Raw genomic sequence first — 15,043 nt, 5'->3', positions numbered from 1 at the left:
CCCTCATCTTTGCTTCCTGTTAATTAATTAATTCTCTACCTGTGCTAATACATCAACCCAAACTCCATGAGCCTTTATCTTGTGTATAACCCTTTCGTGTGGCACCTTATCGAATGCCTTTTGGAAATCTAGTCATTGAGTATACGCAAGAATGTGATCAATTGATTTTTTTTTTTTTTTTAATTTTTTTATTGGAATTTTTTGCAGAAAATATAACAAAAAGTATAGCAAAAAGCAGTAATATGCAACTAACAGCCCCATAACACCCACAATTCCCCCCATACTGTAACATCACATGTATCACATTCCCCCACCCCCCCCCCCCCCCCCAAACAAGAGAACTTAACCATAAATTAAAATTAGATAAATCAAATTTAAATAAAATAAGCTGATCAATTGATTTTTGGACGTAAACCCTGGATTTCCACTGAGTCAATCATCCAGATGCTTTAAAGTTTCAACCGCTGAAACTGCAGGCACTTAAAAGCTCTTAATTTTGTGTAAATAAACATTGTGAAATTGACACAAAATATCAGAGAGCTAGAACTATCAAACAAGCAATGTTTTCTGCGATTTAGTGTTCTAAGTGTCTGGGCTCTCAGCCAAGAATACATAATTGATACTTTTATTTGGCTGTAGTAAAAAGGAGTGGGAAGTTATCAATGAATGACATTTTAAAAGCTTTTTTTACGTATCCTGCTGCCACTATGGAGTTTCTTGGTTGTATAATGTGTGGAAAGGATGAAGGGGCACACAAGTGTCATGGCTTAGCATAGGGCATGAGGAACCATAGGGGCTAGTTAGGGGGTGGGCAAAGCTGGGCAATGGGGGTCATTGGGGTGGCATGGTGGCGAGCACTGCTGCTTCACAGAGCCAGGGACCTGGGTTTGGGTGATTGTCTGTATGGAGTTTGCACGCTCTCCCCGGGTTTGTATGGAGTTTCTCTGGGTGCTTCGGTTTCCTCCCACAGTCCAAAGATGTGCAGGTTAGATGGATTGGCCACGCTAAATTGCCCCTTAGTGTCCAAAGGTTTGGTGGGGTTACAGGGAAATGGCAGGTGAGTGGGCCCGGGTAGGGTGCTCTTTCAAATGGTCAGTGCAGACTCGATGGGCCAAAAGGAGGCCTTCTGCACTGTCAGGATTCTATGAGTAGTCATGGGAGTGGGTGGGGAAATGAGCTGGAGAGGTGGGACATGGGGAGTGGTTGGGGTCAGTAGGGCTGGAGGTCCTTTCTGTTTTTATTTTAACTGGGAACAAGTCCCACAGCACTAAGGCGGACCATTTAAGCAGTCCATCTCGACACGCTACAGCCGTTGTGACTGCCTCAGAATTTTTCTCCTGGCTGATAGCCCGACTCCTGCCTGCACCCATGCCCCCACAATGAAATTCCTGCTTTTGTAGCCAGTTTCTCCTGACCAGGCCAAACGGTGTCCAAATCAAGGATAGTGGAATAGGACAGGAAAGTAGGGAAAGTAGGCAGCACGGTAGCATTGTGGATAGCGCAATTGCTTCACAGCTCCAGGGTCCCAGGTTCGATTCCGGCTTGGGTCACTATCTGTGCGAAGTCTGCACATCCTCCCTGTGTGCGTGTGTGTTTCCTCCGGGTGCTCCGGTTTCCTCCCACAGTCCAAAGATGTGCAGGTTAGGTGGATTGGCCATGATAAATTGCCCTTAGTGTCCAAAATTGCCCTTAGTGTTGGGTGGGGTTATGGGGATAGGGTGGAGGTGTTGACCTTGGGTAGGGTGCTCTTTCCAAGAGCCGGTGCAGACTCGATGGGCCGAATGGCCTCCTTCTGCACTGTAAATTCTATGAAATTTCTATGAAACTATGATATCACTGAATAATGGAGCAGGCTCCTAATACTGTGTGGCCTCCTCCTCTTATTTCATATGTTTCTTATGTAAATATTCTAGAAAAATTATTGGAAAGAAATTTTCCTCTTTTGCAAAGGATAAAATAGATTTAGCTATTGTTTCAAAATCTGTTTGTTTTAATTATTATCACTCCTTTCTTAATTATTATTGATTCTTCAGGTATATATCTCATACTTTGAAATGCTGCTTATGCAAGTATCCACAACTGGACAAACTAATTCTGGCAAGAAATGTGGAGATTAACTGCAAGAATATATTTTGCACCATATCACTGATGCAATGTTGTAAGTTGCTTATAACTGTTGTTAGTAATTATTTTAATTCCTAGAATAAAAACAGAAAATATGCAGGAAGTCAGGCAGTATCTGTGAAGAGAACCAGAATTAGTGGGCGCAATTCTCCCCAAAATATTTCTACATGTGGTCTCTAGTGGGAATCTAGAGGGTTTCTAGTGGCCCAATTTCCACACGGTGGGTCGGCGCGATCCAGATCGCAATCCAGCAACGCTGGTTGGGGTAGTTTGCAGCATGAATAAGATGTGCGGGACCTAAAGACGCCGGCAAGTCTGGTTCCACTGAGATCGGGGCACCATTTTTAAAGGGTACCTTGATCCTAAGACAATCCTACATATTCCCCACCCCCAATTTCTGACAAAGCCCCCTCCTCCACATTGCTGTCATCAGGTACCCCCTCCCCCCCACACCAAGTGAACGACACTCCGCTATGGGATAGCCAAAGATCCCCTTTTTCAGCCCCACCCCTCCAATACCCCACTTTCTGCCCCTTGGTTGTGAGTTGGTAATTTACAGTCACAACGCTGACCACCTATGGGCTTCAATGACCTCTGAACCTCCGATGTGGTCATCATGTCTGGTCTCTCTTTTTGGACACCGGTAGTGATTCCCACCGGCTTCACTTTGGAGGATGAGGATGCTGTTCCTCCAGTTTACGTTGGGCTTCACTGGAACATTGCAGCAGGCCAAGGACAGACATGTGGACATGGGAGCATGGTGAGTTCAAATGGCAAGTGTGAGGAAGGTCTGAATGCTGCTTGCAGATGGACCGAATGTGTTCAACACAAATTGGAGGAGGAGCACCTCATCTTCCGATTAGGCATGTTACAGCCTTCCGGACTTAACATTGACTCAATAACTTCAGACAGTGAACTCCCTCCTTCACCCAGTTTTTATTTCTATCAATTTATTTTAGTTTCTTTCATTGATCCGTTTTTCAGTCACCATTGTCTCCCTTCCCCCCAGCCCGCCCAACTAATGCCATCTGTTCCTTGTTCTAAGTTGTCTTTTGTCACACTACCTACTCCTGTTCTTCCATTAACACATTCTGATCTCTTAATGTGCTACCTTCAGCATCTTTCTTATCATTATCACCACCATTTATATTCCCTTTGTCTTTATGTCCATGACATCTTTGTCAATCATGGTAGAGCAGTGGTTAGCACAGTTGCTACACAGCTCCAGAGTCCCAGGTTTGATTCCTGGCTTGGGTCACTGTCTGTGCGGAGTCTGCACATTCTCTCCGTGTGTGCGTGGGTTTTCTCCGGGTGCTCCGGTTTCCTACCACAGACCAAAGACGTGCAGGGTAGGTGGATTGGCCATGCTAAATTGCTCTTAGTGTCCAAAAAGATTATGTGAGGTTACTGCGTTACGGGGATAGGGTGGAGACCTGGGCTTGAGTAGGTGCTCTTTCCAAGGGCCAGTGAAGACCCGATGGGCCAAATGGCCTCCTTCTGCACTGTAAATTCTATGATTCTATGATCTAAGATGTGCAGGTTGGGTGGATTGGCCATGCTAAATTGCACCTTAGTGTCCAAAAGGTTAGGTCGGGTTACTGGGTTACGGGGAAAGGGGGGAGATGTGGGCTTAAGTAGGGTGCCCTTTGCAAAGACCGGTGTAGACTCAATGGGCCGAATGGCCTCCTTCTGCACTGTAAATTCTATGATTCTATTGCTGACCCTCTATCCAGCCGCACTGCTCCCCCCCCCCCCCCCCACAGCAGTATAAATCTGACCCTATTTCCAGTTCTGTCTAGCTTTGACAAAGAGTCATCCAGACTCAAACGTTAGTTCTGTTCTCTCCACAGATGCTGTCAGACCTGCTGAGATTGTCCAGCATTTTCTATTTTAGTTTCAGATTCCAGCATCTGCAGTAATCTGGTTTTATTTTAGTGTTTAAATGTACTAACCTGGTTCATGCCCTCGTTGGGCTTGAACCAGATTATGTCGCTGGCTGGGGGTGGGGAGAATCTGAAAATGAGTTCTCCCTGGCACAAATCGGATTTTGGCCCTCTCATGAGGATCTCCGGCCATAATGCGCTTTGCACCTCTGCAGGCCAGACAGAGAATTGCCCCCAATGTTTCAGGTCAATTACCTTTTGTCAAAGTTGGAAAAAATGAGACAACAGGTTTTAAGCAAGTACAGAGGAAGGGAAAGGAAGGTGGGGTAAAACAAACGGGCAAGTCTATAATAGGTTGGCGGACAGGAGTAGCTAAGTAACAGAAAGCATGATAATTCCAGGCAAAAGGAGATGGCATTTGGCACAACTGAAAAAAACATAAGGGGGTGAATTCTTCACTGGCGGGATTCTCCATTCTGCCAGCAGTGCATCCCCGCCCGCGTGTTTCCTGGTGGCGTGTGGTGGCCACAAATGGAAATCCCATTGGCCAGCGGCGGAATGGAGAATCCCGCTGCCGACGACAGCACACAGGCAAGGAACACGCAGCTGGGGAGGTGGAGAATTCACCCCCAAGATGTGTCTAGAGGAGGTGCAAACTGCAATAGTAAAACCATTATCAACAGCTGCTATCGAGCACAAAAAATGAGGGCAGAGTTTTGATCTGAAATTATTGATCTCCATGTTGAATCTGGTGGGCTGTAAAGTGCCTGTGGTGAATGTATTATGACAGCCATAAACACCGTATTGCATTGTACTATGTTGTTGCCCTTGCGGGCTCCACCTATGGACCATTGTATTGTATTACACCACTTTGTATTATGTTGGTGCCCTTGTGGGCTCTGCCCCTGGCTCCGCCCCCTTGACAGGAGGTATATAGAGCTGCTGCCCTGTAGGCAGCTCTCAGTGCAGAGCAGTCGCAGGCAGGCACAGTTCTAGCTGATTAAAGCCACAGTTCACTTCAACTCTCCGTCTCGTGTGGATTGATGGTCGTATCAATTTAATCAGCTACAACATCGCGATGGAAGCAGCCCTCAAACCTGACCGACTGGAACTCAACCCACAGGCAGCTCAAGCCAAAGAGATTTTTTCGCACTGACTCCGATGTTTCGAGGCCTACCTCGCCGCTGCCTACTCCTCACCCTCTGTCACCGACGAACAGAAGCTGAACCTCCTCCACGCCCGGGTGAGCCATCGAATCTTTGTGCAAATTGAGAAAGCGACCACATACACAAACGCGGTCGCGATCCTGAAGCGGCAATACGTGAGGCCGATGAACGAAGTGTACGCGCGGCATCTCTTCACCACTCGCCGCCAAGGCCCCAGGGAATCGCTGGAGGAGTGCCGTCGCGACCTGAAAGTACTCACGCGAAGCTGCAACTACAAGGCCGTCACGGCCTCACAACACATGGAACCCGCCATCCGGGATGCCTATGTGGCTGGAGTCCGGTTCAACTATGTCAGACAGTGCCTGCTCGATCTAGAAGAAACGGTAAAACTAGCCACCTCCCTAGAAGTAGCGTTTCAGAGCCTCAACGTTTTCTCCTCCGACCACGCGACCCCCTCGTGGACACCGGACCAGAGAGTACCCCAGGCCTGTGCCACGCAGCTGCCCGCCCAACCCGGAGGGGCTACCCTGCTATTTCTGTGGCCAGCAAATAGCACCCTAGGCAGCATTGCCTGGCTCGGAACGCAAACTGTCGCAACTGCGGCAAGAAAGGACACTTTGCCAAAGTTTACCTGGCCGGGTCCAAGTCCTCCAAATCACAGGCCCGACTCTCTGATTCACAGGCCCACAGACCCCGCAGTATGGCTGCGTGTTTGCCGGCTCCGCCCCCTTCAGACGCGTCACCCGCCTCGTGTTGTCCGTGGGGGCAGCCATCTCCGACTCTACACAGCACGTGTGACTCATGGGAGCCGCTATCTTGGCCGCCATCTTCATCGCCGCCCAAGACGTGCGACCTACGGGGGCCGCCATCCTGGCGCCATCTTCAACGCCGCCCGACACGTGCTACCGACAAGGGCCGCCATCTTGGGACCAAACCACCACCACTGACCACGCCGGCTACCCACAACTGGGCACGGTCACCCTCAACCAGTCACGCCCAAAGCACCTCTGGAACTCCGTGATGACCGTCCGGGTCAATGGGCACGAAACGCCTTGCCTGTTTGACTCTGGGAGCATGGAGAGCTTCGTACACCCAGACACGGTAAGCTGCTGTTCTCTCCAAATTTTCCCCGCATTGCAAACAATCTCCCTCGCTTCCGGATGGCACTCAGTGCAGATCCGGGGTACACTATCGCGAACCTCGCGATACAGGGCGTCGAATACGCAAACTTTAAACTATATGTACTCCCCAATCTCTGCGCTCTTTTGTTGGGATTGGACTTCCAGTGCAACCTCAGGAGCCTGACCCTGAAGTTCGGTGGGCCCCTACCCCCTCTTACCGTTTGTAGCCTCGCGACCCTGAAGGTCGAACCTCCCCCACTCTTTGCAAATCTCACCGCCGACTGTAAACCCGTCGCCACTAGGAGCAGGCATTACAGTATCCAGGACAGGACTTTTATCAGGTCTGAGGTCCAGCGACTCTTGCGGGAAGGGAGCATCGATATCAGTAATAGCCCCGGAGAGCCCAGGTGGTGGTTGTCAGGACCGGGGAAAATAATTGGATGGTTGTCGACTACAGCCAAACCATAAACCGGAACACGCTCCTCGAATCGTACCCCCTCCCCCGGATTGCAGACATGGTGAATCAGATTGCACACTACCGGGCATTCTCCACGGTGGATCGGAAGTCCGCATACCACCAGCTCCCAATCCGCATGGAGGACTGCCACTACACGGCTTTTGAGGCAGATGGCCGCCTCTTCCACTTCCTCCGGGTCCCCTTCGGCGTCACCAACGGGGTCTCGGACTTCCAAAGAACGATGGACCGAATGGTGGATCAGTACGGGCTGCAGGCCACATTTCTGTACTTGGACAATGTCACCATCTGCGGCCATGACCAGCGGGACCACGACGCCAACCTTCAGAAGTTTCTCCAAACCGCCCAAGCCCTCAACCTCATTTATAACAAGGAGAAATGCGTTTTCCGCACAACCTGACTAGCCATCCTCTGCTATGGCATGGAAAACGGTGTCCAAGGGCCCGATCCCGACTGTATGCGCCCCCTCCTGCAACTCACCCCTCTCCCACTGCCCCAAGGCCCTGAATAGGTGCCTCGGGTTCTTTTCCTATTATGCCCAGTGGGTCCCCAACTATACGGACAAAGCCTGCCCACTGATCAAAGCTACCATCTTCCCACTGGTGGCTGAGGCCCGCCAGGCCTTCAGCCGCATCAAGGCAGACATTACCAAGACCACGATGCACGCGGTGGACGAGTCCATCCCCTTCCAGGTGGAGAGCGACGCGTCAGAGATCGCCCTCGCCGCTACCGTTAATCAGGTAGGCAGGCCCGTAGCCTTTTTCTCCCGAACCCTCAGCGCCTCCGAGATTCGACACTCCTCAGTTGAAAAAGAAGCTCAAGCCATTGTGGAAACTGTATGGCACTGGAGCCACTACCTCAGTGGTAGGAGGTTTAACCTCGTCACCGATCAACGGTCGTTAGCCTTCATGTTCGAAAACACACAGCGGGGCAAGATCAAGAACGATAAAATCTTGAGGTTGAGGATTGAACTCTCCACCTATAATTATGATGTTGTGCATCGTCCTGGGAAGCTCAATGAGCCCCCAGATGCCCTGTCCAGCGGCACATGCGCCAGCGCGCAAGATGACCGACTCCGGGGCATCCACAACGACCTCTGCCACCCGGGAGTCACCCAGCTTCTTCACTACATCAAGGCCCGCAACCTGCCCTACTCCACCGAGGAGGTCAGGGCCATGACCAGGGACTGCCAAATCTGCGCGGAGTGTAAGCCGCACTTCTAGCGACCAGATAAGGCCCACCTGGTGAAGGCATCCCGGCTCTTTGAGCGCCTCAGTATCGACTTCAAAGGGCCCCTCCCCTCTACCAATCGCAACGTGCATTTTCTTGATGTCGTTGACAAGTTCTCCCGGTTCCCCTTTGCAATCCCTTGCCCTGACATGACCGCGGCCACCGTCATTAAGGCCCTACATAGTATCTTCACCTTGTTTGGTTTCCCCACTTACATCCACAGTGACTGGGGCTCCTCGTTTATGAGCTACGAACTGCGTCAGTACCTGTTCGGTAAGGGCATCGCCTCGAGCAGGACACCCAGTTATAACCCCTGGGGAAACGAGCAGGTGGAGAGGGAGAACGCGACGGTATGGAAGGCCATCATCCTGGCCCTAATGTCTAGGCATCTCCCAGTTTCCCACTGGCAGGAGGTCCTCCTCGACGTGCTCCACTCCATTAGGTCACTTCTTTGCACAGCCACGAACGAGACCCCTCATGATCGCCTATTTGTTTTCCCCAGGAAATCGACCACTGGCTGACGACACTGGGGCTCGTACTCCTCTGAAAACACATGAGGAGCCATGAATCCGACCCCCTGGTCGAGAGGGTCCAGATCCTTCACGCCAACCCCGGTATGCCTATGTGGCATACCACGACGGCCGACAAGATACAGTCTCCCTCCGGGACCTGGCACCTGCAGGATCCCCCATGACCATCACCTACCCCCCCACCAAACCCACACCGAACAGCGCCCCCGCCCCTACATGGCCTCCACCCCCCTACTATACCCCCTTCTCCTATCGCCGACCTACAGGGCAGAAGCTCCAGAATACATGTTCCCAGAGTCCACACCTGTGCCCACATCGACGAGTTCAACACCCGTGCCCCACACCAACGATTTCAACACCCGTGCATGCAGCGAAACCAGAACTCAGGCGATCGCAATGCACGATCAGGGCGCTGGATAGACTCAACCTGTGAGCCACTTCACCCCCGCTGGACTTCAATTTTTTTAACAGGGTGTGAATGTGGTGAATGTATTATGACAGCCATTCTCCACCGTATTGCATTGTACTATGTTGTTGCCCTTGTGGGCTCCACCCCTGGCTCCATTTTAGGTATTTTAGACACTAATGTTTCTGCACTTTGTAGTAATTATTATTGCAAACCTGAATGTATCTTTTGTATTACCAGTCAATCTCCTGTGGTATTGCTCACAAGTAAAATGACGTTGATTTGAGCGATATAGTCGGACTAAGGCACAGAGACATATATCAGCGCCCAGTTTACAGTTTTGTTTTGTATAGTAATTGAAAAAGATATTCTGCGGCATTCTCCGTTGGAGGGATCCTTGTCTTTGCCGGTAGAGCACCCATGCCTGTGGATTTCCCGACGGTGTGCAATGGCCACAATGAGAAACCCCATTGGCCTGCTGCCGGAATGGAGGATACCGCTGCCTGAGGGGGTGCGCTGCACCAGAAAACAGGACTGGCGGAACGGAGAATCCCACCCATTATTTATCGTTAAACAGCAAAACTATGACAAGCAGAGTTTGTTAGATGATGGGCGTATCTCTGCAGTTCAGGCTAAAAATTGTACAGATGTAAAACTAGAATACCACCACTGGTAGAAGGGTAGACTTACATCATGACAAATTTACATAGGCAGTTTCCAATATAAGCATTGACATAAGGGCCGGGATTCTCTGACCCTGTCGGCGGGTCGGAGAATCTCTGGGGGGAGGCACGAATCCCGCCCCGATGCCCCGTCACTGGCTGCCCTATTCTCTCGCGCCGTTTTTGGGGGGCCGGCGGGATTTCCGCCAGGCCGGTCAGGTGCTGTTGACAGTGGCCACCCCCCGGTGATTTTCCGGGCCCTAATGGGCCAAGTGGCTGTAAAGATTTGCCCAGTTCCGCCGGCGTGAATTACTCACCTCACACACGGCGGGACCTGGTAGGTAAGTGTGCAGGGGTGGTCCTGGGGGGTATCCGACCCCGGGGGGGGGGGGGGGGGGGGGGAGGGGAGGGGACCCCACGGTGGCCTGGCCCGCAATTGGGGCAATTGGGGCCTAACAATCTGCGGGCAGGCTGGTTCCGTGGGGGGGCCTTCTTTCCTCCACGCTGGGCCCCTGTAGGGCTCCGCCATATTGCCCGGCACGGAGAAGGGAACCCCCGTACATGCGCAGAAATACGCCAGCCGGTCTGCGCATGCGCGAGATCATGCCGTCCGTTCCATGCATGCGTGAACATGCACCGGCCCTTCGCTGCCGCTGGAGCTGCGGGGACGACTCTGGCGGCAAACTAGCCCCCTAGAAAGGTGAGAATTCCTCACTTTCGGGTGCCGTTGATGCCGGAGTTGTTTGCGCCGGTTTTCCTGCCAGCGTGGGGACATACCCCATTTTTAGAGAATCCTGCCCCAGAATCCTGAAGGGGAAGAAAATTTAGGCCTCCCACATCCCCTGATTACGAGGCACATTCTGTGATTCATCTCAAGGGATCAGGTACTCTAAATATATATTTTAAAAAAAGAACTGTCCTGAATCTAGTCCATTTAGCATGGTGGTAAGGTCACTCAACACAATGGACGATATCCTCAGTGTAAAGACAGATTTCGAAGATTGGACTCAAATTGTTAACTCTACCAGATTTGCTGAGTTCTTCCAGCATTTTCTGTTTGAATTTCAGATTCCCAGCATCCACAGTATCTTATCCTCTGGATCACTAGTCCAGTAATATTACCACTATGCCACTGTGATCTGGAAATTGGGCTGGGGCTCTTTGTGCATAGTGGACCCCATTGTGAATATTGCAAAAAGCATCATTACCTTCCCTTCTCAAGACGTTATGAAATGTAGCAATGTAGTGTAGTGTAAACTGGACCTAAGTGACCTGATACCGTTTTTAGGCTGAAATCTCAATGTTTGCTTTAGAAGGAGGCACTTAAAATTGGCTTTAATGTTTTCACTATTAGACAACTTTATTGTAGTTCTTGCGTGCAATATTAGTGATTACTTTAAACACAATTTAACCTATTGCGTGCAATATATATCACTTAATTATTTTGAACACCAATGTACTTACTGTGTTCATTATTAATTCAGATATTATTGGATATCTTTCATGCAATATTGGTATTTATTTTAAACATTAATGCCTACTGCATGTACTAATGGTTAATTTAAACATGAATGTATTTATTGGCTGCATTAATCATTATAAATACGAATGTACTTATTGAATGGAAATTAAGAGGGGTTTAAGAGACTGTTTCCTGGGATGGCGGGACTGACATATGAGGAGAATCTGGCCCCCGGGAGGTGCACCCATGGTGGCTTGGCCCACGATCAGGGCCCACCGATCCGCGGGGGGGCCTGTGCCGTGAAGGCACTCTATCCTTCCGCACTGGAGGCTGTACCAGTCCACCATTCCCGGTGCGGAAGCAAAGCCCTCTGCGCATGCGCAGGGATGACGGCAGCACACCCCGGCCCCCCCTCCACATGTGCCAAGTCGCGCCAGCCGATGGAGGCCCTTCGGCGCCGGATGGCGTGGCGCCAAGCCCCTTTCCCGCCAGCCGGCGGGGCGCAAACCACTCCGGGGTGGTTCTGCACCTTTGGGGTGGCCCAACGCCAGAGCGGTTCTTGCCACTCCGTCTCACCTGAGTTACCCGCCCTGCCGATTACGGCATAATCCTGCCCCAGGTTCCCAATGGCAGGGGAGTCCAGAACCAGGGGTCACAGTCTAAGGATATGGAGTAAACCATTTAAGAATGAGATGAGGGGACATTTATTCACCCAGTGAATGGTGAGCCTGTAGAATTCACGACCACAGAAAGTAGTTGAGGTCAAAACGTTGAATGTTTTCAAGAAGGAGTTAATAATAACAATCGCTTATTGTCACGAGTAGGCTTCAATAAAGTTACTGTGAAAAGCCCCTAGTCGCCACATTCCGGTGCCTGTCCTGGGAGGCCGGTATGTGAATTGAACCCGCGCTGCTGGCCTTGTTCTGTATCACAAACCAGCTGTCTAGATCACGGAGCTAAACCAGTTAGATATAGCTCTTGGGACTAAAGGGATAAAAGGATATGGGGGAAAAGCAGGAACAGGTTACTAAGTTAGATGATCAGCCATGATCGTAATGAATGGTGGAGCAAGCTTGAATGGCCTAATTCGGCTCCTAATTTATATGTTTCTACGTTTAATTATTTTGAAAGCAAATGTACTGGTTACATGCAATATTAGTAATTCTAAAGTTTAATACTGCTGCCTGTAACATTAGTTCCTCATTTTAAAACAAAGTATGAGCGGCATGGTGGCACAGTGGCTAGCACTGCTGCCTCACAGCGCCAGGGGCCCAGGTTTGATTCTGGCCTTGGGTGACTATCCGTGTAGAGTTTGCACTTTCTCCCTGTGTCTGCGTTGGTTTCCCCCGGGGGCTCAGGTTTCCTCCCATAGACCAAATATGTGTAGGTTAGGTGGATTGGCCATGCTAAATTGTCCATTAATGTCCAAAGATGTGGAGGAGTGTGGGCTTAGGTAGGGTGCTCTTTCAGAGCGTCACAGAATCTCTGCAGTGAAGAAGGAGGCCATTCGGTCCATTGAGTCTGCTCCGACCTATGAACGAGGTGCAGACTCGTTGAGCCGAATGGCCTCCTTCTGCACTACAGGGATTCTATGGCTAATTTATCTAATAACATAATTTTAGTTATTATTTTAACCATTCATGTATCTATTAAATGCAATAATTATTTGTTCTGTTTTTAAAACATTTGCAGAATCTTTATTTTGGGAAATTTGACCTAGGTTATGGATATTGATTAATATTACCAATTTACAGATACAAAGGAAGTCAAAAAACAGACTATATTAAAAGATAAAGAAAGAATTATTGAAGAAATGGAGGCAGTCAAAGCTAGTGCAATTACATCATTATCAGGAAAGAGAAATGGTGATGGGCCCCAAAATATTGCAGATAAGTTGGAACGTTCACGACATCCTGAACCGCGCATTATGAGTGCCGCTCGAGTACAACCTGAATTAGGTCTCGAAATTCTGAATAAGGATTTACAATTAGGTGACAAACAGGCAGAACTAAAAGAAGAGATATTTAACAAAAACTTGGAAATAAAGAACAAAATACAGAATGAGCAATCAACCAGGGATGCAGAAAGAGAGATACTGAAGCAATACAATATAGCTAAATTGTCTTCAGCTTCAAGACGACCAGAGCTGCCTGCTTCAGGAAGTGAAGAAAACACTTTGGGAAGACTGCATAAATTGAAGGAAGCTTTAAAGTCACTTTATCACTATGCTTCTCGCCGTATCGCAAACAGAGATGATAATCAATTTACAGTTAAACTTGAGTCCTAAAGCAATGGAGCATTACAGTTTGAACAGGTCAGAACAGGAACATCAAACATTAAATTGTGATATAGTAATTATCACAATACCAACTGATTCATTTTTTGTGATATAATAAATTAGGGCCAACATTTAAGTAAAGGTAAATTAATTTTTTTATGCTTTATGGTTGTCAACCCTAAGTAACACATTTATCTACATTGCAACAGTATTGAAGATTTTTCTCTATGACAAAAATATTGCTGTTTTATATTTAAAATGTATTGTAGCATTCTTCTTTACCAAATGTATCAAAACATTTAGGAACTTGCAGCCAGCTTCCGGTTTAGGCAACAAATTCATCAGTGCAATAAAGGAAAATGCTTGAAAATGTCTCACTGTTGTCATAGAAAATTTATCAACTTGATCCCATTTCCATCAAGGAAATAAAATTCAATTGGCAAAACCAAATGTTCACTCAAAAATACTCAAAGAGGCAAGGTAGAAATATAAAAACTGCCCAATGCAACAAATAAATGAGAAAAGATAATCAAAGCAACATGGATGGAGGAATGAAAGATTATGGAAAATGAGAGAGAAAAATGTAAAAGACCTTTATAATGCTACTTACATTCTTCATGACACAGAAGAGTTACATTTGTCCATATAGATCAAGTGTGAATATAAGTACATTTTGTGCATACTAGATTTATTTAATTTAGAGTTAAAAACAATAAAATAAGCCATTTAGGATTTAGGCATCTGAACTAATAAAAGGTGAAGAATATATTTCAAATATATTTACCTCAAATCGAGACAGTACGGTGGCGCAGTGGTTAGCACTGCTACATAACGGCACGAGGACGTGGGTTCGATCCCAGCCCCGGGACATTGTCGGTATATGCAACTTCAAATTGCATATATTTATATTTAGAAACTAAAGTTGAGGATTTCCTTAAAGTGTAATTAATCACCAACTCATAACCAAATTATATAGTATCTGTTTGGAATATTTAGTTGTTGAATTTGTATTAAGTGACAGCTTCCATGTTAAAGTAGAATTGTAGAAAGATTGATGACAATCCCCTCGAATTACACGGTTTAAAGATTTGTTTTTGTCCTGTTATGCAAATTGACATCAGATTTAGAGCTTCTGAGGAAGTTGAGCATCATACCTAATCCTTGAAAAATATTGTTCACGGTTTATGCTTGATTGTACATGTGTTGACTTTTAAGTCATACATTGTACACATCATTGTAAGTGGTGTTTGTGCTTTCAAACAGATTAATAAAGCTTAACAAACAGCAAATACATTGTGTTTTCAGTGATTAAGTAACTGTTGATTGGAAGTTAACTTTTGGAACAATTCTTGAACAGCAATTCACATTTATAAAACTACTTTAATGTAATAAGAGTGCTTCAAAGGAGGATTATAAAGGAACATATAACAGCAAACCACAAAAGCTTGGTTAAAGCAGTAGGTTTTAAGGTGTATCTTAAAGGAGGGAAAGATATTTGACAAGCAGAGTGGTCCAAGGAGAGAATCCCAGGACTTGGGGCCCGAACAGATGAAGCTCGGTGAGAACATATGAAATAGGAGCAGAAGTAGGTCATTCTGCCCCTCGAGCCTTCTCCGCCATTTAATAAGATCATGACTAATCTGTGTTTCGAATTCCACATTCCCATCGAAGCATAAGCTTTGCAGCTACGGTAGCATTGTGGATAG

General features: G+C 47.8%; 1 protein-coding gene across 2 annotated transcripts in view; it reads left to right on the top strand.

The window, feature by feature from the left end:
• LOC119966513 (leucine-rich repeat-containing protein 37A3-like) overlaps positions 1–13,711 on the top strand; it is a 194,650-nt gene extending 180,939 nt beyond the window's left edge. For both annotated transcript variants that reach the window (XM_038798328.1, XM_038798327.1), the window contains 2 exons: positions 2,034–2,158; positions 12,814–13,711. In XM_038798328.1, the coding sequence (XP_038654256.1) occupies positions 2,034–2,158; positions 12,814–13,346 (658 nt within the window). In that variant the 3' untranslated portion in view covers positions 13,347–13,711. The remainder of the gene's footprint in view (positions 1–2,033; positions 2,159–12,813) is intronic.
• Positions 13,712–15,043: the final 1,332 nt, after the last annotated feature.

This window comes from Scyliorhinus canicula, chromosome 5 (assembly GCF_902713615.1).
Source record: "Scyliorhinus canicula chromosome 5, sScyCan1.1, whole genome shotgun sequence".
Lineage (NCBI taxonomy): Eukaryota > Metazoa > Chordata > Chondrichthyes > Carcharhiniformes > Scyliorhinidae > Scyliorhinus > Scyliorhinus canicula.
The sequence above is the reverse complement of the archived record's forward strand: the minus strand, read 5'-3'. Positions and strand labels throughout refer to the sequence as shown.